The 26,256-nt window shown below is 43.0% G+C and overlaps 1 protein-coding gene across 1 annotated transcript; it reads left to right on the top strand.

Annotated features, from left to right (window-relative positions):
• Positions 1 to 1,295: 1,295 nt before the first annotated feature.
• On the top strand, positions 1,296 to 5,677 carry LOC306861453 (trypsin-like; the record flags this gene model as incomplete). The annotated part of the gene is made up of 6 exons (XM_079403704.1): positions 1,296 to 1,350; positions 4,014 to 4,034; positions 4,116 to 4,293; positions 4,373 to 4,641; positions 4,741 to 4,892; positions 5,396 to 5,677. The coding sequence occupies 6 exons, from the start codon at positions 1,296 to 1,298 to the stop codon at positions 5,675 to 5,677; spliced, it is 957 nt and encodes a 318-aa protein (XP_079259830.1).
• Between the last annotated feature and the right edge of the window lie 20,579 nt (positions 5,678 to 26,256).

The raw sequence follows: 26,256 nt of genomic DNA on the forward strand, positions 1-26,256 counted from the left end.
CAGCAATAATTGCTTAAATTTCCAAATACTTGCAGTACTCGAACACTGAAATGTGTGTCTACTCAGACCCTGATGTGGCACTAAACACTTTTCATACATCAAAGACTGGGTTTTTAAATCTGAACTTTGGCATGGATTTTAGCGCAAACACTAAGATCAAATCTGTGTGTATGCATCTTTTATAAATGAGATTTCTGTCTAACCATTAGAGGAGCAGGTGTTGGGCAAAGCTGAAAACCAAGTCAGGCAGATCTGTCTTTGTGAAGCCACGTACAAGATTATCCTGAAAGAAAAATGTATTCCTTCTACTCTGACAGTATTCCCCAACCGAACGATTTGGGGAATTGAGTTTCCTGTTTAACACTGAAAATCTGCTTTGACAATCTGTATTGTATTAAAACGCTGTATAAAGTTGACTTGATAATGTAGTTCATTTGTATGCCTCTATTGTTTCTGCATACCTCCAGGCCTGAAGTCCAGATAACAAAAGAATCGTTAAACATGTTGGACTGTTCTACTATTGTAAGTATGAATAAGGTTGACTGTACAAACTGGTTTTCTCACATTTTTGGCCATATATATGCAGGTGCTTTTGTAAGTAGGTTAAAGTACATGCAGGTCTTTTTTTCTGATTATATAACACATCATCAGCTATCTAATAAACAGTTCAATACAGTGTCAGTGCATAGCATCTGAGATATATATATACTGTATATCTTTTTTTTAGTTTATTCAAGATTTTATTTCAGTCAGTGTTTTTTATCACAATATCCAAATTAAGTTAACACAGGTGAAATTTAAACAATTTCACTACTTTGTGCATTTAAGCAGATATTGGTATTTATGAAACTTAAAGAAAAATAATAAATTAAAGTAATTTGAACAAATTCTCGATTAAAAAAAGCACAGACCCACCACAGACATAATAGTAGTAAATAAAATAAAAATAAAAAAACAGAAATAAAAAAATTATATCCCACTTCAATAGCAGCAAAAGTGTTTTGTATGAACACAATAAGTACATTGTACTTATTTTTTTGATGTAAGTACATAGTAGTTAAGGCCACCTAATATAAAGTGTGACCAAAGGTGGTGATAACATCCCACCTACATCCACAAGAGACACAAATTAAAAGCTCAGGATAAGCTTATTTCTCTGAAAATGTGTCAGAGTTTAATGTAGTAGGGGGGTGGAGACAGAGAACTCTTGATAAAAGCAGTGGTACTTGGTTTCAATCTCATTAGATACCTGACAGTGGAGAAACAGCAGTCAGATCACAGAGCAGAACAGAAGGATGAAGTTCAACAGCGCTTTGAGTGTTGCTGGTGTCACACTTCTCTACATAGCAGGTAAGAGCTTACAAAAAGCCTACATCGTGACAAAATTAGACGTACATTTAATAATGTTTGTTTCAATTGTGTATTAAATGACCAGGCATTTAACTCAATTTTGCAAACACACTTGCAAAGGTTTTTACAATCATGAGTTGTTGTCATCTAAAGACTTGCTTGAAATTGGTTTTGTAGATAAGCAAATTCTGCAGTTGTATGGAATTCTTTACAAACGCAGAATTTATGTATTTCAATGGATGAGTAATTCATGTAAATTCCAGGATGTCAAGAATCAGACTGCAGTTGAGTGACTTTGAAGAACCCGATGTTTAAAATACTTGTAATATACTGTCAAATCCATCAGCAAATTACTCAAACATTGTTTGAAAATGCACACAAAGACACACACACACACACACACACACACACACACACACACACTGTTGTATTGGTATACCGGATTAAAGGGCTAAAACCTATGATTCACATCTATAACACCCATGAATAATTCATAATCAACAGATATATGTTTACCTTTTAGACAAATAGATGTTGGCAAAAGTTCCAAGTCCTTTCTCCCGGTGTCTGTCCTAGCTCAGTCGAGTTTAGACAACTTGAAGCTCGAAACAAGATTTCATTCAGGTTCTGAAAACTGGTTACTATTGATTAATCACTCAGAGACTTGTTTTAAAAGTTTAACGAATCACCATTAAAATGGTTTCGTTTTATTAAAAACAATAACTCACAAGTAAATAGCAAAAATAACCGAGTAAAAATCTTCACCACGAATGTCGGCCTCGTTCGTCCATTTCATAAGCATTTTATAGCCTTGCATATAATTTGCATTAATCTTATTAAAAACCTCCTATCTTCTGCCCCTGTCTGTGTCTGCCCCCCCCCCCCTCCTGTGCAGGCAGGAAACGCAACTTTTGTCACAGAGGCTACACAAGACAGTGTCAAAAGTTCAGAAGGGAAAATTGTAACATCTCTAGATAGCAAGCATGCCTATTGCTATTTTAAAATATAAGAAAAATTGCAACACCTTGTAACGAGTGAAATAAGATGTGGCTCCTTTAAGAGCTGTGCGTCATTCTGTGAGTAGTCTGCAGACGCATGTGCCACGAGAACCGCATGTGTGCGGGTCCGATGGTTTTATTTTCATTTCTGTTGCTCATTTTAAGTTTTCCTTCAAATAAGTGACACTGTTGTCAGAGGAATAAAGCTCAGGATGTGGAATGTGACCCGTGTGAGCTTCGACTGATTTTCTGCAACTTGAGTTAGGCGAGCTATCCTTTACATTCAACCTAACTCAGCGCGTTACAACCTTACAAAACATAAGCGAGCTATGAGCATATATGTTTAAACCGCAATATCACACCTATAGTAGGTGTGAACAACACCCTAAGCTCGGGTTAACTAGAAGTTCCATTCTGCTCACGTTGCAAAATGCATCTCCTGGTTTTTACCCATCCTCTTACAAAACAAGCAAAGTAATCATATAGCAATTGAAACCATAAAATTAATCTGTGATCTCAAAATAAAAGGCACACTTATGTCTCCAACAACAATATTGTTCAACATGTCTCCAACAACAATAACTGGGGCCTCTGGATGCTGCTGCTTCATCAGATGAACACAGTTCGCTACAGCAGCTGCAGCTCTCGTTGCCTTGCCACTGGGAGGTACATAAACAGCCACCAACAGTACACATCCAAATTCCCTGGGCAGGTAGAAAGGTCTCAAAGTCAAATACACGATCTCAACGTCTGTGTCACAAATCTTCCCATTCATTTTAAACTGGCGACACCACCGGTCATTTATATAGACACAGATCCCACCGCCTTTACTTTTACCAGAGCTCTGATCTCGGTCCGCTCTCACCATAGTAAAGCCGTCAATTTCACAGGCGGAGTCCGGTACTGAAGAACGTAACCAGGTTTCCGTCACACATAACAATGATGCCTCTCGAAAATCTGAACAGTACTTTGTATAGGCTCGGATCTCGTCCACTTTGTTCTTTATTGACCTCAAATTTGTGAGGATTTTAGATGGAAGCGGTGGCTTTGTATACCTCTGGACTCCTCCTCTCCTTCCTCGCTTCTTTCGCCGGCATGAGCTCTCGGGGGATTTGGTTTAGGAGTCCTGGTGCCAAATCTAAGTCACCCTCCTTTATGAGCCCCTGAGTGTGTCTCATTTCAAGCAAGGCTCCTCTGCTATACACAACTGCAGCGCAGGTGTCCCCGAGACGCTGAGTCATATCGACCTCGCCACCTGTCCGTTATACTTGCTGCCACAGTCCCCACAACAAAAAAATGTAATCCACAAAAGTGTATGCATGCCTTCAGCCATACAGAAAAACATACTTCTTTTGTTCACACAAAACTCAAAACAAATACAACCACCTGGACGTGGTTCGCAGCTGTGCCGTGCACAGTGTTAACTATGGTAACTAAAGTAACTATTTAGGTTAGTTACTTTATTCACGTCATGAACATGAAATCATTTAACAGGTATGTTGGCTAAAATCCATAAACATTTTTATTAAGGTCATGTTTTCATGTAATTTTAAACCAGCACTGATGTAACGGGTGAAACAGTGATTGTGGGCTACACAAACCAGTCTATCAGCTCTGTCTGGATGACTCTGCTTACTGTGTCTTTGTCTTTGTCTGTGCACACAGGTTCCCTCTGTCAGTTAGATGGTGAGTTGTCACAATGACTCAGAATGTTTCTTGTGTGTCAGTGATGCAGTTTAAGAAAGAAATCTTGCTTTCTCTCATCAGTATGTGGTCGAGCCCCTCTCAGCAACAGGATTGTTGGAGGGGAGAATGCGACGGCAGGTGTTTGGCCGTGGCAGGTCAGCATTCATCTTACCTTTCAGGGCTTCGACTTGGGCCATTTCTGTGGCGGGACTCTCATCACTAAAGACTGGGTTTTGTCTGCAGCTCACTGCTTCCAGTGGTATGTTGAAAGCTTAAATAAAGCTTAAGATATCTTTGTAAATTGATAATAATGAAATTAAAGCAGACTTTATTTACAGGTTCAATGCATCTTACATTGTGATGTACTTTGGGCGTCTGAACCAATCCGGCTCTAACCCTTATGAGACAAACAGGACAGCAAGTCAAATCATCAACCATCCTAACTTTAACTTTTCTACTTTTGACAATGACATAGCACTGATCCAGCTCTCCTCCTCTGTGCCTTTCTCTGATTACATTCGGCCAGTCTGTCTGGGTGCTGTTAATAGTACATTTGCTGCAGGTACAGAGAGCTGGGTCACTGGATGGGGCAGACTGCAACCTAATGGTGAGTGAACATTTCCTTGCCAGTTATACTGTAAACCTCAAGAATTCACCTAGAAATGTTTTTACAAGCCATAAATTTGTCCTCTGACTTGTGTCGTAGGCACAGAGTTGCCTGAGGTACTGCAGGAGGTGATGATACCAGTTGTGAAAGACAGCGACTGTAATAATGCTTATGGAGGGGTCAACATAAGCATCACAAACAATATGATTTGTGCTGGACTGTTAAATCAGGGAGGAAAGGGTGCATGTCAGGTAAGAAATCAGTCATTCATTTGAACCCTTTTTAATCCAAATCAATTTGCAAAAAATTACTCACCAGTTTTGTCACCTACAGACTTTACACTTCCAGTGTAGTTGCTCCATTAATCCCTGTCTTTACTGCACTGATCATGAACTTGACTCTATGACTGCTCTTTGATACACTACATGTAGCCTGCTGCAACGGCTTAGTCATCTAATGTTTTGTTTCAAGACTATTCACTTTTTAAAGTCAGCTACATACAAAAAGTAAGACTGATTTGCTAGATTGGTCGAGTTCACACTTGCTTGAATGGACTCTCATTTAAGTCACAAAAATAGTCTTGCGACTACCGGCCACAGAAAAAACAAGCAAACAAACAAACAAACAAAACCTTTTGAGAGACACACGGCCGGCATACTTTTACCATAGGGCTACACAGTTGCATACTTCTATATATAACAGTTGTTCACTGGATACTGTCAGAGATATAACTGCTGAATGTCTGTCAATACAGGGAGACTCTGGAGGTCCAATGGTCAGTAGGAAAGGCTCCCTGTGGATTCAGTCCGGCATTGTGAGTTTTGGTATGCAATGTGCTGACCCCACATTTCCCACTGTGTTCGCAAGAGTCTCTCCGTACCAGGACTGGATCAAGTCTTACACGGGCAGCAACCCACCTGGATTTATTGCATTCAATGCAGCATCCTCCAACTTCAGAAGCGTTCCCAACCTCCTCTTATTTCCCCTTTCTCTCACTTTCTACTTCATTCCTTTCGCCCTCTTTCTCACTTCCTAAATACTGTTTGAAAAGTAATTCTTAGGATTGTTTGATGAAGAGGACAGTTGTGTTGTCAATGCTCTCATAAATATGACAAAAGAGCAGTTATATTGTCTTTTATTGTCGTTGTATTCATTCTTTATCTTTTTCTAATGAGCAAAAAGGTTGCTAGCCACACACTGACTTTTTGTAATTATTATTTTTTTAATTGCATCAATCAAAAAGTGCAGGGTGCATGGGAATAAAAAAAACAGACTATTTGTTTGTCTGGTTTTAATTCACATGCACCCAGCAATTTTTGCATGATGCCGTTTATAAAAAAAATACTTATAAAATTACTTTTTCATTCATTTGGCTCTGTGCACCTGAAGTAAAATGACTTTTTTCCTATTTGTAGCTCAACCATTTTTACTTTTGTTGACATTTTTCATCATTTTAAAATGTACTATTCTTGAAAAGTTCACTTATTGACATTACAATATCATAATAGATTTCAGCATGCTTCAGTCTTTGCATAAATACTGTAGAGATGGACTGATATTGATGTTTATATATAAATACAGATTATTTTGGTTTATATACCTGATAACCAGCATAACTGATATAGGGTCTGGAGATCTGCAATGAAATCATGGATACTGGTTGTTCAAAATGTAATTAATTACTATGTTTTAGTCATTATCTAAACAGAATAAACACAAAAGAAGGAACAGACTTGTGGAATGTTCTCTCGCGGTCTCCCTCTTCATTCTGTCTTAATATTTTTGCACTTCACTTTTTCCACATTTTGTTATATTACGGTCTTATTCCAAAATGGATTCATTATTTTTCTCAATTCTACAAACAATACCCCATAATGACAACATGAAAGAAATTAGTTTGAAATCTTTGCAGATTTATTAAAAATTAAACAAAACACGTACATAATGTTATGGAAACAGACTCAAACAGAGGATTAAGATTTCAACAGGTAAATTTATTAGAACAGCTGAGTCAACGGGAAACTGATGCAGGTGAGTATTCAGTTCAGATATGCAGTTCAGTTGATAGATGATGGTTGTAATGAAAGTAATCTTGACTTTACAGGAACTCGTGGATCTGATGGATGAAGCACAACGTCTGGATGCATGGTATCCAGACAACAGGCTTATGGTCACACCTAGGAGAGAGAAAAAGGCTTTCCATACCCTTGAGATGAACTGTGGTCCTCGATCTGAGACTATGTCTTCAGGAATTCCATAGTATCTGAATATGTTATTGAACATCAGTTCAGCATTCTCCATTGCACTAGGCAATCCCTTGAGGGGGAGAAGACAACAGGATTTGGAAAATCGATTAATGATCACTAGAACACGTGTTACCGTCAGAGGCAGGCAAATCCGTGATGAAATCAACTCCTAGGTGTGACCAGGGACAGTTGGGAACGGGCAGCGGAAAGAGTGGTAAGTGACGTGGGTTCTTGGAGATGGCGCAGTCTGCGCAGCCTTGGACGAACCTTCTCGCATCCCTGGCCATACTGGGCCACCAGAAGCGATCCTTCAGCAACGAGAGGGTGCTGTTGGCCCCAGGGTGGTCAGTGCCCAGAGATGTGTGTACAGAGTGGATAAGAGGAGTATGTTGAGTTCTAGTGACATATTGCAAACCGGGTGGACAGCCCGGCGGAGTGGCTGTGGAAGCATTGGAGGAGGTATCTTAATTGGGGTTCCACTGGATAGGGCTTAAAATTATTTTTTCAGGGATGATGGTTTCTGGTTCCTCACGGACCTCTTCAGGAGCATAAAATCAAGACAGAGCATCAGCCTTCATGTTCTTGGGGCCTGGACGATAGGAGATGGTAAAGTTAAATCGAGTGAAAAAGAGCGCCCACTGAGCCTGGCGAGGATTGAGTCTCTTGACATCTCGTAGATACTGCAGTTTTTTGTGAACAGTGAGTACAACAAATGGATGTTGAGCACACTCCAACCAATGCCTCCACTCTTCCAAGGCCAATTAGATGGCACATGGATGGAGTTTAGCTAGAGTCCCCTGCTGCTGAGACAGTACTGCTCCTATTCCCGAGGTTGAAGTGTCTACTTCCACAATGAAAGGTTTATTTGGGTCTGATGAATGAGGAGAGGAGCGCTGGTGAATGCTTCCTTGAGTGTTGAACACTTCAGTAGCAGCAGGTGTCCAGGACAGAGACTTGGGCTTGTTTCTTAACAGGTTGGTTAGTGGACTGGTGATAGTACTGTAATTAGGGATGAATCGTCTGTAGAAGTTCCTTGATGGTGGTAGGAATGGGCCAGTTCTTCATGGCTTCCACCTTCCCCTCATCCATCTGGATGCCACCGCTGTCGATGTTAAATCCAAGGAACTGCACTGAGGATTGATGGAAGGAGCATTTTTCAGCTTTGAGGAACAGATGGTACTCGCAGGCGTTTCAGGACCTCCGCAACATGGTGGCGATGTTCGGCCATGCACCGGGAGTAGATGAGAATATCATCAATATAGACGGGGACAAATCGATGGAGATACTCCCAGAGAACCTCATGCATAAAGTCCTGGAATACGGAAGGGGTATTGACTAGACCATAAGGCATGACCAGATATTCATAGTGGCCAGTTGGGGTCACAAAGGCTGTCTTCCACTCGTCCCCCTCACGTATCCGGATGAGGTTATATGAGCAGCGGAGGTTCAACTTGGTGAAGACAGTGGCTCCGCGAAAATATTCAAGTGCTGCTGGGACGAGAGAGGATAACGGATTTTCACTGTGATCTTGTTGAGTGCCGTTAAATCGATACAAGGCAGCAAGCCTCCATCCTTCTTTGCCACGAAGAAGAAGCTCGAAGCAGCAGGGGACGTTGAAGGGCGGCTGTAACCTTGTTATAAAGACTCTTCTATATACATGGCCAGTGAAAGTGGATAAATCTTTCCACAGGGCACTGACTCACCTGGTATCATATCTATTGCACAGTCCCATGGCCGGTGTGGAGGTAACTGGGAGGTTTTCTTCGGGCAGAAGACGTCGCTGAAGGGGGGCGTAACAGGATGGAATATCGACTGACTGTTTTTCCAGAGGACTTTTGATGGATGTGGAGTTGATAAGGGTCTTGGAGTGGAGAGACGATGGCTGAGGGACATGAGGGAAACAGTCAGGAAAACATTTATCGCCCCACTTCAGGACCTCACCAGTACTCCAGGAGATGATGGGATCGTGTTTCACAAACCATGGACGCCCAAGAATCAAATCAGTGGTGGATCCCTCCAGAACCAGGAGATGGTGTTTCTGTTGTTAATATCATTTGGGTCCTGAAAAAAGACAGAACTGTTTTAGTGGTGCATGAGAAAGGAGAAACAAATCGAGATAAAGGAACGATGACAGAGGGAAAGACATTTAAAACGAGAGAATTCAAACCCAGCTTTAAACCATTCACAGATAGCGGTGTCTGCTCATGAAATAAAACTTATGCACATTAAACAATTAACTTATACTATAAATGTAATAACATAAAATTTACCAGACGATCATAGGCACTAAAGATTCTTCTCAGTGCTTCTGCTGCCTTGCCAGTGCATGCAGCCTTCTGCCTGTAAACATTCAACAATTGAGGGGTATGTTTGTCCAGCTCTGCATAGAACTTGTTCTTCAAACTGATATTAGTAATTCTGTGGAATTCTGCAGCAATCTGAAAGAAAACATACAAACACATAACATTAATGTTTAACAAGAAAACAAAAGTAACACACATACCAAAAAAAAAGGAATATGGAATGGAAAAAAAGTAACTGAGAAAATTACCTGAGATTCCAAACGAAGAGCAGGCCACTTTTCCAAAAATGACTTCACTGGTTGTGATGGGTTATCAACCACTATTTGTTTGCGATGCAGAGCAAAGGTACTTTGCATGAGGTACTTTGCATCTCTCTATCAGCCCATGGTTTCTTTCTGTCTTAGACACTTCCTCAACTATTTGCAATCTTTGTTTTTCCAAGCTTTCAGCATTCTCTCCTTTTGGAAAATTGGGTAGGTACCCAGACAGCACACGTACGTCTGGCCGACGTCGGCCCAATATCGAAACGTCGGCCTCGCTACCTGAAACATCTAAAAATCATCGGCCAGGAGTAGGCTGGTATAATTCGGTCAGTGCTCTGTTTCTCAGCTCTGCAATCATCGGCTCCGAGTCGGTTCCCGACTGCAGGCAGATGCCGCGCTAATCTGTTTGCTGGAGCCCAGTATTGGTTTCTTTAGAAACCCACAGAGAGAAGAGACTCATCCCGGCGAAATCTGGGGCTTTCAGGTAAGATTTCACTTCAGCTAAATTACAAAAAAATACCATTTTGTTAATTCTGTGACACTTAAAGGGTACTAGTAAGGCACTCGGTGTGCTACAGCACAGGTGAAGAGACTGTGCCTCATTTCCATCTAACTTGTTTAGCTAACGGTCACGCTAGCGATTTTTAAAATGAATGTTAACACCTTAATGCGTTTCCAGCAGTTTCTCTGAGGGGAAATATTAAAGCGGATTATTATAGAGAAGTCCTAACTGCTTTTTCGCCTTGTTTCTCTCTCTTTTACAGGCTGCCAGGAAGAACCCGTCTCTATACGGTGAGCTATTGTTGCTGTTGCTTTTTGAACTCCAAATTGAGTTTTAAATTCATTATTGAATAATTATTGAACGAGACTGTAATTAGGTCGGCTTGAGAAAGCCAACCTACTGATCTTCTACTTAAGCTAATTAAGTTGGCTTGGGAAAGCCAACTTACTGAAATTCTATTTAAACTTATTATTATTAGTGGGTGCTTTTTTGAAGCACTCACTATTGTCATTCGGCATACTTATTATTATTTTCTTCTTCTTTATTCCGCCGTTATTTCGGCGCGGCTACTCCTCCCGCAGCTTTTGTCACAGACCCATGAATGAGGTGTCAAATCGTGCGGATTATTCGGGAATGGTGTGCTATGACTTTTATAAGCGATCGGGGGTACGGTGTTCGCCCCAGGGGCGAAAAATTGGCCCAAAAATGCCATTGACTTAACATTGCGACAAACTTTGACGAATCATAGCTCAGAGCGAGGATTTCGCAGAAACTTGTGATTTGCCACATTTGAAGAGGCTGGCAGGCTCTGTAAGAACATACCTCACAATGTGGTAAAAGTTGCACCCCTGGGGCACAAGAGCCCCCCAAAGTTGCCCCATTGACTTACTATGGAGCAGGACGGCCCATGAAATGCATGCGTTTAACCTACTATGGTAACTTGCATAGGGATTTTGTATTGAACATAGCTCTGGATCACAGTGTCATAGAGACAAGGGGGCGGGCTCATTTTACTTATATCATTCATACTGACAAGAAGCCTTTGGAATTTCATCCTGCCAAGCAACTCCATAGCAATCAAATAGAGTACCCTAGCAACCAAAATCCAAAGAGGGATATCTTCCATTCTGAATGTCACAGAGGCATGGGAGTTGGTTTATATCATTCATAGTGACAAGAAGCCTTTGCAGTTTCATCATGCAACTCCATAGCAACCAAACAGAGTACCCTAGCAACCAAAATCCAAAGGGGGATATCTTCCATTCTGAATGTCACAGAGGCATGGGAGTTGGTTTATATCATTCATAGTGACAAGAAGCCTTTGCAGTTTCATCATGCAACTCCATAGCAACCAAACAGAGTACCCTAGCAACCAAAATCCAAAGAGGGATATCTTCCATTCTGAATGTCACAGAGGCATGGGAGTTGGATTATATCATTCATACTGACAAGCAGCCTTTGGAGTTTCATCATTGGCAGCTGCCAAGCCACTCCCTAGCAACCAAACAGAGTACCCTAGCAACCAAAATCCAAAGAGGGCTATCTTCCATTCTGAATATCTAGGGTACCCAGGATGGTTGCTAGGGTTTTTCTATGTGGTTGCTAAGGTAATCAGGGTGGTTGCTAGGGTGTTGCTATGCGGTTGCTAGGGTACCCAGAATGGTTGCTAGGGCCGTTGCTAGGGTCCCCAGGGTGGTTGCTAGGGTGTTGCTATAAGGTAATCAGGGTGGTTGCTAGGGTGTTTTTTTTATAAACAAATATTTAATTGTAATATCTTATTTCAACAAATACATTATAATTGTGTATGAGTGTGTTATTACAGTAATTCATTACATAACATTAACTAATGTAGAATACATTATAACAGTTATTGTAAATTCACATAATACCTATATAGAGAATACGTGTACTTATATATTTACACACACACACACATTTTTATTTCATACTTGTCACGTAAAATTCTCTAAATAAAGAGAAGCGCTGGTGACACCTGGTGGTCAAAAACAAGAATGTGCCATTTCAATTCAATTCAAATTTTATTTGTCACATACATATACATACATAGTACGACATGTAGTGAAATGTATTGTACGACTGTCCAACAAAATTAAGAAAAACCTCAAGTTTACAAAAATACAAATAGAAAAAGTACAGTAAACATATATATATATATATATATATATATATATATATATATATATATATATATATATATATAGAAATAAACTAGCAATAAAATAAAATAACAAATAGATATGAGAATAAAAATAGATATGAAGAATAAAAATAGAATATGATTCTATATAGATTCTATAAAAAGTAAAGTGTATGTCAGTGATAAAGTGTCCGTGTGCTGTGCAGTGCAGTAAAGTGTATAAGTGAGTAAAAGGAATACTAAAGACAAGTGGTATGTAAATCCCACTCATATTATCCTTACGTAACCTTCTACAATTTAGTGCAGATTGTAATGAAAATGTGCAAAGAGGAAGTGTGGGGTGATGTGATTAGAGTGGAGAGAGGTTAAGAGTCCGAATGGCCTGCGGGAAGAAGCTCCTCCTCATTCTCTCTGTGTTCGCCTTCATGGAGCGGAAGCGCCTCCCTGAACGCAGCAGAGAAAAGAGTCCATTGTTGGGATGGCTGAGGTCCTTCGCTATCTTCCTGGCCCTGGTCAGGCACCGCTTGCTGTAGATCTCCTGCAGGTCAGGGAGCTCGGTGTGGATGGTACGTTCCGCTGAACGCACCACCCTCTGGAGGGCTCGTCTGTCCTGCATAGTGCAGTTCCCGAACCAGGAAGTGATGCTGCCCGTCAGGACGCTCTCGATGGTGCAGGTGTAAAAAGTCTTAAGCACCCAAAAGGGAAGTCTAAAGTCCCTTAAGCGTCTCAGATGGTACAGACGCTGCCTGGCCTTCTTCACCAGGGTGCTGGTATGACAGGACCAAGTCAAGTCCTGCGTGATGACTCCACTGGAGTCCCGTTGATCGTGATCGGCTGGTATGACCGCTCCTGCTTCGTACTGAAGTCCACTACCAGCTCCTTAGTTTTGCTGATGTTCAGGTGTAGACTATTCACCTGGCACCAACTCTCCAGGTTCTTAATCTCCTGTATGTAGGCCGTCTCGTCGTTGTCTGAGATCAGGCCCAACACAACAGTGTCATCAGCAAACTTGATGATGGTGGTGGAGTTGGAAGTGGCCACACAGTCATAAGTGTACAGTGAGTACAGCAGGGGGCTCAGAACACAACCTTGAGGGGCTCCAGTACTTAGGGTGATGGAGGATGAGGTGTGTTTACCCATCCGTACGGCTTGCTGTCTGTCCTTCAGGAAGCTGGAGATCCATTGGCACAAGTATGTGCTGAGACCAAGGACATCCAACTTGGAGGTGAGTGTGGAGGGAATTATGGTGTTAAACGCTGAACTGTAGTCCACAAACAGCATTTTTACATAATTCCCTTTTCTGCAGTCCAGGTGACTTGTTGTGGTGTGGAGGAGGTGTGAGATGGCATCCTCCGTGGAGCGGTTATGCCTGTATGCAAACTGTAGTGGATCCAGTGTGTCTGGTAGTGATGCAATGATGAAGTCTCTGACCAGTCTCTCAAAGCACTTCATCACCACTGATGTGAGGGCTACAGGGCGATAGTCGTTTAGGCAGGTGGGCTGGGGTTTCTTGGGGACAGGAACAATGGTGGACTGCTTAAAGCATGAGGGGACTATGGACTGTTCCAGGGAGAGGTTGAAGATCTCAGTGAACACCGGTGCTAGCTGGTCAGCGCAGGCCTTCAGAACCCGACCTGTGATGCCATCTGGTCCTGCTGCCTTCCTGATGTTCACTCTCCTGAATGCCCTCCTCACGTCATGCTCTGTGATGGTGAACACGTTGTCCTCACCGGCTTCCTCAGCGTGCATGCAGTTAGCACTGCTAGCGCCGCTAGCATGATTAGCTGCAGCCTCGAAGCGAGCATAAAAAGTGTTCAGCTCGTCAGCCAGAGAAGCGTCCGCATTCCCCCGATCTGGAGGGTGGTGTTTTATAGTCCGTGATGGTTCTAAGTCCCTGCCACAGGCTCCTAGAACCGCCATGTTGGAATTGCGACTCTAGTTTCCTCCCGTAGCGCTGCTTCGCCTCCTTCACCGCTCTGCGCGCGCTGTAAGATGCAGCCTTGTAGTCATCCATGTTCCCGGTGATGAGCCCTGTGTTGTAGGCAGCGGAGCGGGATCTCAGGGCGTCGCGGATGGTTTTATCCACCCACGGCTTCTGGTTGGGAAACGTCCTGATGATGGTTTTCTGCACCGTATCATCCATTAGTTTCTCTATAAATCCCACAACCGCTTCCGTAAACAAGCTGACGTCATCAGAGCTGCGCCGGAACATGTCCCAGTCTGCGTCATCTAGCGCGTCCTGCAGAGCGGCCACCGATTGGTCCGTCCAGCGTTGGACCTCCCTCTGCACCGGGGCTTCCTGTTTCAGCCTCTGTTTGTAAACAGGCATGAGGAAGATGGCGGCATGGTCCGATTTCCCAAACGGTGGTTGTGACTGTGCCTTGTAGCTGTTCTTGTATGGGGTGTAACAGTGATCTAATGTCCTTTTGCCCCTGGTGTGGCAGCCGATGTGCTGATGGAAGTTCGGCAGTGCACGCTTGAGGTTGGCACTGTTGAAATCTCCCAAAACAATGAATGCGGCATCCCGGTGCTGTGTCTGGTGAAGGTGTAGTGTTTCGTGTAAATCCCATATCGCAGTGTCCGTGTCCGCTTGAGGTGGAATATAAACGGCACTGACGATGACCGAGCTAAATTCCCGAGGGAGATAAAAAGGGCGACATTTGATGGTCAGAAGTTCAAGATTCGGTGTGCAGGAGCGTGAGAGGGGAACAATGCTCGCGCTGTCGCACCAGTGTTTGTTCACCATCAGACATACTCCACCTCCCCTAGTCTTCCCCGAGTCCAGCGTTCTGTCCATGCGGTAAACCGAGAAGAACTCGGCCGGCTGGATGGTGTGGTCTGGTACCGCTGGGTTCAGCCATGTCTCGGTGAAGCAGAGAAGGTTGCAGTCCCGAATGTCCCTCTGGAATTTGACTCTTGCCCTGAGGTCATCGAGTTTGTTATCCAGCGACTGGACATTGGCGAGCAGGACACTTGGTAAGGGAGCGCGGTGTGCGCGTGCCCTCAGCCTGTTCCTGACGCCGGCTTGTTTCCCTCGAGGACGCCGGTACGGGTCGCGTCCTTTGTTCATCCTCAGGATCTCGCTCGGCCAGGATGGGTCCGGGTTCAAAAACGGCGAAAGGTTAGTGCATTGTGCACCAATAGAAATAAGAGTAGCCCTGTCGTATGTAAGAATGGCCATCTTACAAAAAGAAACCGGTGTTTATAGTTTACAATACGAAAAAATAACAAAAGACGACAAGGTTTGGTCGGAGCAGTCGTGACGGCAGCCGATCTCACCGGCGCCATCTTGTACATCTTACAAGATGGCTTACATCTTACATCTAATTTAACAGCCTAAATTAGCGTGCGATAATGACGGGCAAATTTTCCAGCTTTAAGGGTATATTTTATTTTTATTTTTTATAATTACCTAATTAAAGTTTGTCCTTTCTGTCAAAGAGTTAAATTTAACGAAACCTAAAACGTTTACAAAAAATATACAAAATATTAAATTTAAAAATAGAATTCATTACAGAGTACAGACTTCAATATTACAACAACAACAAAAAAAAGATAATTATTGTTGATTATTGCTCATGGTATTGTAATAATGAAACAAAATAATGCATTAATCATGTTAAGTTCATTCTTGCATGCATGCACAGTTTAACCACTCATGAATTAGTTCATTGCTTCTTACGCATTACACAACACAGACACATGTATTATAGTAACATGACAAACAAAATAATTATAAATTAATATCTTACTTACATCATGTCTGTAACTGTCTATCTGTCTATCTATCTATCTGTGTAACTATCTATCTAAACTTTTAAACTGTTTCAAGATAAATCATGCTAAAACATGCTAGCAACAATATCGATGTAATCCATCCATCTAAATTTTCAAACTTCAAGCTTTTACAACTGCTTTTAGACTTTTAAACTTTAAGGCTAGGCTTTCTCAAGCCAACCTAAAGTTTGTCTTGACGAACTTTTTTATCTAGTTGTATTTAATGTAACGGGTCAGCATCCAGCTGATACAAACTGCGTGGAAGGTCCAGCAACAGTAAAAACAATATACCTTGAATTGTGTAACAACAGGAATTGGCAAGTGGGAGCTTAAGTATATATTTATAATAAGATATAAAGTCTGTGGCAGCAGCCACAAACAGTGGCTACATAGCTGCCGAATCCACTTATGCATGTGAAATATTGAAATATGCATGTGTTCATGCACTGAATTGTGATCCTTAATTATTGACTTGAAAAATTTACCATCATGACTGTTCCACATGGTTCTTCATCTGGACAGGGCTGAAAAAAATAGATTGATATACTCTCCAAAATACAATAAACACAATAAGTTTGTATACATTTTACGTACAACATGACACCATTTTTAATGCTGTATTTTCAAAGTTCTGTTGAGAACATTGTTGTCACGAATCCTGGCCATGCTCTTCCGTTAACTCGCCACCAGATGTCACTCACTCACCACATGGACTCGTACAGCACACTGGACTACAGTTCCCACAATACATTGCACTGACGACACGCACAGATGTTCACTATCTCGCCCACACCTGATCATCATTTCAATCACCACCACACACCATATAAGCCTGGGACTTGCTCTTGCTCAGGGCCGAGTATTGTTAGCGTTTATCACCCACCTAGCGATAGCACTTTACAGAGCCATTTTCTTAGCCTTAGTCTTGCCTTGTTTTCCTGCCGTGTCTGACCCTGCCCGTGTTTCCTGGATTTACCCTTAGCCTCTGCCGTTTGGACTCTGTTCGCTCCCCGTTTGGATTATTGCTCTCGTCTCTGGATTATCTCTCTGCCTTGCCCCTTTGGATACTGTTCGCCGTTCGTCGACCCACGCTTGCTCCACGGATTGCTCTGTGTTGCCCTTGCCATACCTGTTTGCCGATCTCTGACCCTGCCTGTTTTCTGACCATGTTTCAAAATAAAGCTTTGCATATGGATCCGCACATCTCGCGTCTCGTCAGCCCCGTAACAATTGTACTCATTACTTGCACAGTTGCATCTGATCACCAGAGCCTGGATGGAATTTTTTGTTTATTCCATCATAGAATCTCCAGTTACCATCAGTGAGTCGATGGAACCCAACAAAATGACTTTTTTGTGCCTGATGGTACGTGACAGCAACAGGATTGTACCTGTGCAAAAAAATTATTTATTCGTTTAATGTGTGTTATCTATCTATCTATCTATCTATCTATCTATCTATCTATCTATCTGTCTGTCTATCTATCATCTATCTGTCTATCTATCTATCTGTCTATCTATCTGTGTGTCTGTCTGTCTATCTATCTATCTGTCTATCTATCTATCTATCATCTATCTGTCTGGTCTGAAGCATTTTTGATTTTGGAATTAAACAAATTATGTATAATAAACAATTATATATAATAAAACAGTTATAAACAATTACAAACCTATTGAGCTAATCTTGGTGGGCTAAATGGCGTTTCAGAACCTTGGTCAGCAACTTTAACTATTAACATTTCTAAAACGGCTTGTAGAACATTTTACTACTAATTAGAAGAAATTGGAAATCAAGGTCACCAAAGACTGGCATTTTCCGAAAATACTGACTTACCATTTATCATTGACACACACGGTTGATGGTATCGCTGTTGGCTGCATTTCTGTATGGTCATGACAGAACACTGTGCAATCTATAGCCACAATCATGAAGGCAGGGGTTCCATTTTTAAATATTCGCTGTGTGTATGTCCTTTTCCCTGGACATAATGAGTGTTGCCTGTGAAAATGTTCCTAGATATTATTTTCACCACATTTATGTTGACAGGAATTATTTAGAGTTTCCTAAACAATAATGAATGATATTTTATTTAAAATTATACAGCTAAAATTCAGTTTATATTACCTCATTTCTGTGCAAGGAAAACTCTGACTTGTCCAACACCAATTTTCTATGGACTCTTGAAATTTGGAGAAGTCACTGCAGCTGTAATAAGAAAATAAATTATTAAACGAGAACCGTTGATACAGTAATGTAAACAGTACATTTACAATTTAATTGAAGTAGACACTTTACAGGACAGCAACGGTGTCATCTTGGTACTCCTTTACAGGGTTGGGACAGTCAGGGTCATCACATATGAACTGTTTTGTTGTGTTGTGTAAGTACTTCACATGGGATGTAATGAACTCGGCTTCCGTTCCATACAGATCCCACTGCTGCTGTTTTTCACGGAAACATGTAGATGTTTCCCACAGCCAAGAAATTTTTCCTTGGGACCACTGTCGTAGCAGGAAATGCTGATACACTTTCAGTAATGCTTTGAAGCATTTATCAAGGGCCTGTTTGTTCTCAATTTCACTCAAGAGTGAAGGTCTGTTTTTCATAGCTAGAAAAATTAAATATAGCAGGTTGTCAATTGTGCATGTGTTTGATAGTGCTATGATTCTTCTCACTATCTGTCCCTTTCCAGACCATGGCGGGGAAGTGTAAATGGTTTCTAGGCCAGATATGTTTGATGGTGGGTTGTAGTATTTTGCTTTTTTTTCTGTCTGCCTTTGTTCCATTTCTCCTCCTGGCTCAGGGGTAGATCAGACTTGCTGGTTTCCGTTTTATTTTCAATGATTCTCTTTTGGCGTGCTGCATAAACACGCACACCACGCATTCTCCCGTAAATGAATTTATACATAATTTGTACAAAATCTCCAGCTCTTCTGTGGAGTTTGTTTCTGAGAATAATTCTCTTTGTGGTTCGGAACCAATTTTCTACCAGAGAATTTGTATCTCTTGTTTCCTAAATGTCTTAACATAATGCCAGTCCATAATGGCAATGTTGCCAAGTATGGCTTGAAAATATCAATCAAGGTTGGACAGTAATAGGGATTCACTTGAGCTGCCCCAGTGTCTTGTCCATTCTGTGCCTCCAGTAATGTTTTCTCAAACAGTTTAGCAAATGGGGAGTCATGAATAATTGTCTTTGGAGTTGTTTCTGGAATTAGTTCTTTCAGAGGGGTTTCACTGAAATCAGCATCAACATCAGCAAAGACAGGCTGGTTTTGTATTTGTGTCTGCAGTACCTTTAGACCATCAAGTATGGACAAAGCATCTCTTTGGGTAAAAACTGTGCACATGTCTTGCAACAAAGACTGGATTTCAGCCAGTGTGGTGGCATTTTGCACTAGTGCAAACGAATGCTGAAACAAGGCTTTTGTTTCTTTGGTGCACTTAACCTTTGCGATTTTACTGCTCAACAATTTCATCATGTGTGCAGCACATACATGCACAACAGTAAATGTACATTGTTTTGCTTCCAGGCATACCTTAACACATTTCTGCAGGTACATGTGTATGTTACACTGACAGAACGTATGTAAGGTTGCATGTATGATTGCCCAGCTGAAATCAGCTTCTACTTTCAGGGGTTGGAGGCTATGTTTGTACATGTACATGAAATCCCGGGAGAGGCAGGTTAACCAGTTCTGAATTGTTGCTGTGCTCTGATCTGTTGACATCATTTCTGCTACAGGAATAGTTGTTGCAGAATTGGACCGAACTGGGCAGCAAAGTGCATAATACAAAACAATTTTACAACTTGGAGGTTTTGTAACAACACTTCCAGTGGCGTCAAGGTACAATAAAAGGTTTTGGTCCTTTTGTAAATCTTTCATGAGTTGGAGCTGCTCATTGGTGTACATGTGTTTGTAAAAGGTGAAATTGCAATGTACTGCAGATATTGGTGTTTCGGAGGTTCAAACGTTTGGTCTAAGTCCTGCGATTCTTGAATTTTTTGACAATCCAGGAATGGGTTGATATCCATTCTATTTTCCAAGTTTTTTTGGCTTGAAATTTTCTGTAGAACGGAAACAGGGGGAACCTCATTTGAATTGCCCATTAGCAGCTTTTCCTCATCTGCATCTGCCATTTTTTTTAGTGTGTAAATGCATAGGTGTGTGCTCACCAAGCATCTGTTTGAGGTTTTCCCTCTCCAAAGTACTTGTGTGCCTCCTTAAAAATGCTGCACCTGAATGATCAATTGTTCCAGACACAATGACAGAGACTGATATTGTGGGTTGTTCTGTTGTTGGTTTCATATGTAAAACTTGAAGGATACACAACCATGGAACTTACAATGCGCCTTTCCGTGCCAGAACAGTGACCTCTGCTTTCTGGATATTTCTGGTCTTACCCTGTTGTTTTTAAATGACAAAACACAGGGCATTTTTTCACCTTCTTTCTCAGAAATTATGTCTGTCCATCCTTGACTAAGACGCTTAAACCCTTGTCTTACATTAGGCTTTATCATTTCCCACTCCTTTCTGGTTAGTGTTATTGTAAACAGATTGAAAGGGCTTGTGTTCAGGCTCATCACATTGCTTTGTTTGGTGAGTGTCTTCATTCTCAGTTACTTGTTGTGTTTTGTCAACATTGTCTTGGCCTGTTTGTTCACCATCATTGTTTCTTTGTATAAAAGACAGTTTAGTCTTTTTCAGTTGTTTTTTCTGTCTGTCGCGTTGTGCAGTTTGGACAGAACCAGGGTGAAATGACAGCAATGTCCTCAATGTCCTTACATCCCACACATGTGGGATGAAACCAGTCTTTGCATTGACTGCACTGTGCCATGGGCTTTTCTGGGCTATTGGGCTGTCTGCAGACACAATAACGCTGCTCATCCTTCTCATCACTGGAGTCACTGGATGGTGGACCCTGTATTGTAATGTAAACATAGCATGACATTTCAACATTGTTTCTTAAAGTAACCATGAAATTTTTATTTTTTTTATTTTACATAAATACTTGTATATTTAATGTATATACTCACAGGTCTCTCACTTACCTTTGCTTGTGTTGTGTCATTATCTTCTAATTCACCTTGTACTTCATTAGACTTTTCCTTGAAAAGTAATCATTTAATTTGGACAAAAGTTAATGACTAAATTCTTAAATAAATGCCAATAAAAATATGAGTTTGTGTTTAAGTATTAGCATATAACTATGTTTTTTTTAAGCAATTTATATAACTTAAATAACCTTCTGCAGTAAACAAAGGACACACAGAACATGAAATTTGCCAGGAATATTTTATACTGAAAATTGTCTGAAAGGACCAAAATTTCTTTGTAATGAATGAATGAATGAATCAATTAAAACAAACCTCATTTTCAGTGGTGCTTATTACAGGCAACGTTTCTCCCTGTAAAATTACCACATAATATGACATTACAAATCAAATTTTAAATCACCCTTTGATTAAATGTATACACTTTTTAAAAAAGTAGTTTTAATGGCATTCATAATTCAGAGGTATTAAAAAGGGACTTGGTGTTTGTGTTTCTTTGAGTTTACCTGAATACGTTTTGCATTTATTAGGTGAAGCTTTCTTCTGTTATTTCTTGTGTTTGGTACAGACAGAGATGCACATAACAGTCCCCATGACTCGTGTCTGTAATAGGACTCTTTTATACATTTTCCTTTAGACTGTAAATGTAAAATTTGCCTAGATATAGCCTGTAAATTTATGCACCGAACAGTCTGTAAAAAGTCTGTAAAAAAAAAATTATATTACAAAATTTATATATATATATATATATATATATATATATATATATATATATATATATCTCTGTTACGGGGCTGACGAGACGTGAGACGTGCGGATCCATGTGCAAAGCTTTATTAAAAAACAAGGTCAGACAACAGGCAGGGTCAGAGATCGGCAAACAGGTATGGCAAGGGCAAGACAGAGCAATCCGTGGAGCAAGCGTGGGTCAACGATGAGCGAACAGTATCCAAAGGGGCAAGGCAGAGAGAGAGAATCCAGAGTCGAGAGCAATAATCCAAACGGGGAGCGAACAGAGTCCAGACGGCAAGGCGAAGGGTTAATCCAGGAAACACGGGCAGGGTCAGACACGGCAGGAAAACAAGGCAAGACTAGGACTAGGATAATGGCTCTGTAGAGTTGCTATCGCTTGGGGAGTGATATACGCTAACAATACTCGGCCCTGAGCAAGAGCAAGTCCCAGGCTTATATGGTGTGTGGTGGTGATTGGAAAATGGTGATCAGGTGTGTGTGATGTGTGAATGGTGACAGCTGTGATCTGTGCAATGGATTGTGGGAAATGGAGTCCAATGTGCTGTGAGTGTAAAAGTCACTGTGGTGAACGGGTGACCTCTAGTGGTGGTTGACAGGGAGAGCATGGACCAGATTCGTGACATAGCCCCCCCCCAAGGAGCGGCTTCCAGACGCTCTTATATAGTCCAGGAGGGCGGTGGAGCGGAGGCGGAACAGGGGGAGGGACGGAGGGCCAGGTCCATGAGGAAGTGGGAAGACCGGGGACTGAGGCAGAACCGGCAGAGCAGGACACCCAGGCGGAACCGGAGACCAGGACAGAGCAAGAGCCCACCAGGGCGGAGCAGACAGACCAGGAGCCCACCAGGGCGGAGTAGATGACCACCAGACCGGAGTAGAAGACCACCACGGCGGAGCAGACGACCACCAGACCCGAGCAGAAGACCCCCACGGCGGAGCAGACGACCACCAGACCCGAGCAGAAGACCACCATGGCGGGGCAGACGACCACCAGACCCGAGCTAGAGCCCACCAGGGCGGAGTAGACGGACCAGGAGCCCACCAGACCGGAGTAGAAGACCACCACGGCGGAGCAGACGACCACCAGACCCGAGCAGAAGACCACCATGGCGGGGCAGAGGACCACCAGACCTGAGCAGAAGACCCTCGCCAGGAAGCAGACTGGGCAGGAAACCATGGCAGAGTCTGAGATCTGGGGGAAACAGAGACAGACAACACAGGGAGAGCAGAGACAGACAATACAGGGAGAGCATTCATGATCTCAGGGGGCGTGGCAGGGCAGGACGAGGATTCATAGACGGCATCTTTAGCCGTGACAGGACAGGGCGAGAGCTCACAGACGGCCTCTTTAGCCGTGACAGGACAGGGCGAGAGCTCACAGACGGCCTCTTTAGCCGTGACAGGACAGGGCGAGAGCTCACAGACGGCCTCTTTAGCCGTGACAGGACAGGGCGAGAGCTCACAGACGGCCTCTTTGGCCGTGACAGAACAGGGCGTGAGCTCACAGACGGCCTCTTTGGCCGTGACAGAACAGGGCGTGAGCTCACAGACGGCCTCTTTGGCCGTGACAGGACAGACAGTGAGTTCAGGGGCGGCCTTCATGACCGTGACAGGGCAGACAGTGAGTTCAGGAACGGTCTCCATGGCCATGACAGGGCAGACAGTGAATTCAGGAACGGCCTCCATGGCCGTGACAGGGCAGACAGTGAATTCAGGAACGGCCTCCATGGCCGTGACGGGGCAGACAGTGAGTTCAGGAACGGCCTCCGTGGCCGTGACAGGGCAGACCGTAAGTTCAGGAACGGCCTCCGTGGCCATGACAGGGCAGACCATGAGGTCAGGAACGGCCTCCGTGGCCATGACAGGGCAGACAGGGAGTACAGGAACGGCCTCCGTGGCCGTGACAGGGCAAACAGCGAGTTCAGGGACGGCCTCCGTGGCCGTGACAGGGCAAACAGTGAGTTCATGAGTGGGCGCCACCACCTCGGGAGGTTCTGCAGCGGAAGCTGCCACCTCTGGTGGTTCTGCAGTGGACGCCGCCTCCTCTGGAAGTTCTGGGGCAGACTCGTGGACTGAAGAGGCCTCAGGAGCAGACTCGTGGACAGGAGAGGCCTCAGGAGCACAGTGTGCAGCCCACACACTCAAAATGGCAACCGCCATAACGGGAAGTACTGAGGTCAGGGGAACAGTCTCTGTAACAGACAGGGTTGAGGCCCTGGGAATGCCAGCTACTCGCACTGACATCAGTGGTGGGTCCATCACACTGGATATCAGACAGGGAACTTGAAGGACTGACCTTAAATCCTTGGGTGTGACAGACTCTGGCTGGAGCACTGTGACGTGGTGTGACTCTGGCTTGACAGCGACGACGTGAGCAGACTCTGGCTTGACAGCGGCGACGTGAGCAGACTCTGGCTTGACAGCGGCGACGTGAGCAGACACTGGCTTGGCAGGCATGACGTGAGCAGACACTGGCTTGGCAGCGACGACGTGAAGGGGTGTTGTTGTTGCCGCCATTTTGTGAGTGAGTGCAGTGTTGTATTCCTCCGCGACACCCACAGTGAACGGAGAGCCCACACACAGCAAGGCATAGTCCATAAATTGACTGAGAGATGAACGGGGACCCTCGCGGATTAACTGAGTCTTGAGCGGCTGATTAATGCCCTCACAGAAAAAGTCTATGAGTGCGTAGTCCGGCAGATCAGAAAAATAGGCAAGGTCTAAATACTCCTGAATATAATCCTCGAGCGGTCGCGAGCCCTGCTCGAGGGTTAATAACAGCCGTGCAGAGTCCATACCTGGCCAGTGTTCTCTTGAAAAGCCGCTGGATCCTTGTGTGGCCGAGTATTCTGTTACGGGGCTGACGAGACGTGAGACGTGCGGATCCATGTGCAAAGCTTTATTAAAAAACAAGGTCAGACAACAGGCAGGGTCAGAGATCGGCAAACAGGTATGGCAAGGGCAAGACAGAGCAATCCGTGGAGCAAGCGTGGGTCAACGATGAGCGAACAGTATCCAAAGGGGCAAGGCAGAGAGAGAGAATCCAGAGTCGAGAGCAATAATCCAAACGGGGAGCGAACAGAGTCCAGACGGCAAGGCGAAGGGTTAATCCAGGAAACACGGGCAGGGTCAGACACGGCAGGAAAACAAGGCAAGACTAGGACTAGGATAATGGCTCTGTAGAGTTGCTATCGCTTGGGGAGTGATATACGCTAACAATACTCGGCCCTGAGCAAGAGCAAGTCCCAGGCTTATATGGTGTGTGGTGGTGATTGGAAAATGGTGATCAGGTGTGTGTGATGTGTGAATGGTGACAGCTGTGATCTGTGCAATGGATTGTGGGAAATGGAGTCCAATGTGCTGTGAGTGTAAAAGTCACTGTGGTGAACGGGTGACCTCTAGTGGTGGTTGACAGGGAGAGCATGGACCAGATTCGTGACAATATATATATATATATATAAAAAATGTCATGACACTTATATAGACATGATTATATATATATAAACATTTAAAATATCAATATATATGAATATCTATATATGTGTCTGTGATGCTATTAAGAATTGTACTTACATTCCCAAATACTTTGTACCTGTAACAATATATTTATTTATATATATATATATATGTAAGGAATAATTGACGACGGGCCGTTGAATTATTAGAAAAATAATGCACACCCGAGGTGGTGATGCGGCCACGACGCGAAGTGGAGTGGCCGTTACACCTCGGGTGTGCATTATTTTTCTAATAATTCAACGGTCCGTCGTCAATTATTCCGCTTATACTACGGTTGCCACACCTCAAGACATCGATCAGATTATATATTTCAAGGGATTCGTCCGGTTTTTCTACTTAAATCGCTATTGTGAGTAGGATTATTTCTTCCGCATCTCATCCAAAACGTCATTTTAAAGCTGGCAATGGAGGCTTGAGCCGTTGATAGCAGACTAATGCAGTTAATAATGAAGTTATTAGAAAGAGAGCGAGAGAGACAGAGACACAGAGAGAGAGAGAGAGAGAGAGCTTGTATGAATTAGGCTACCTCTGTGTGTCCCTCAACAGTGTTCTGAAGCACCGTCTCTAAACTGTAAGTCTGCTTTAAGATGCAGCGCTGTTATTACCTCGCTAGTGAGAAATGTCATGTGTAGCCTTTAAGTTGCTACACTAGGCTAACTGATAAAATCGTCAGGGCAGCGCTGACAACGATGCGAAGTGATATGGAACTGTAATGCGGTCAAGAAAGCTGCCTGGAACTACGTTCGCCGTGCGTTTCCCTGAAAATAATTGCACACCTCAGAACGTTCGTCAGCCAATCAGATTCAAGCATTCAACGGCCCCGTAGTATAAATATATATATATATATATTACATTTATTCATTTAGCTGACACTTTTATCCAAAGCGACTTACAATTGCTATATATGTCAGAGATCGCACGCCTCTGGAGCAACTAGGGGTTAAGTGTCTTGCTCAGGGACACATTGGTGTCTCACAGTGGATTCGAACCCGGGTCTCTCACACCAAAGGCATGTGTCTTATCCACTGCGCCATCACCACC

This window comes from Barbus barbus (genome assembly GCF_936440315.1).
Source record: "Barbus barbus genome assembly, chromosome: 42".
NCBI lineage: Eukaryota > Metazoa > Chordata > Actinopteri > Cypriniformes > Cyprinidae > Barbus > Barbus barbus.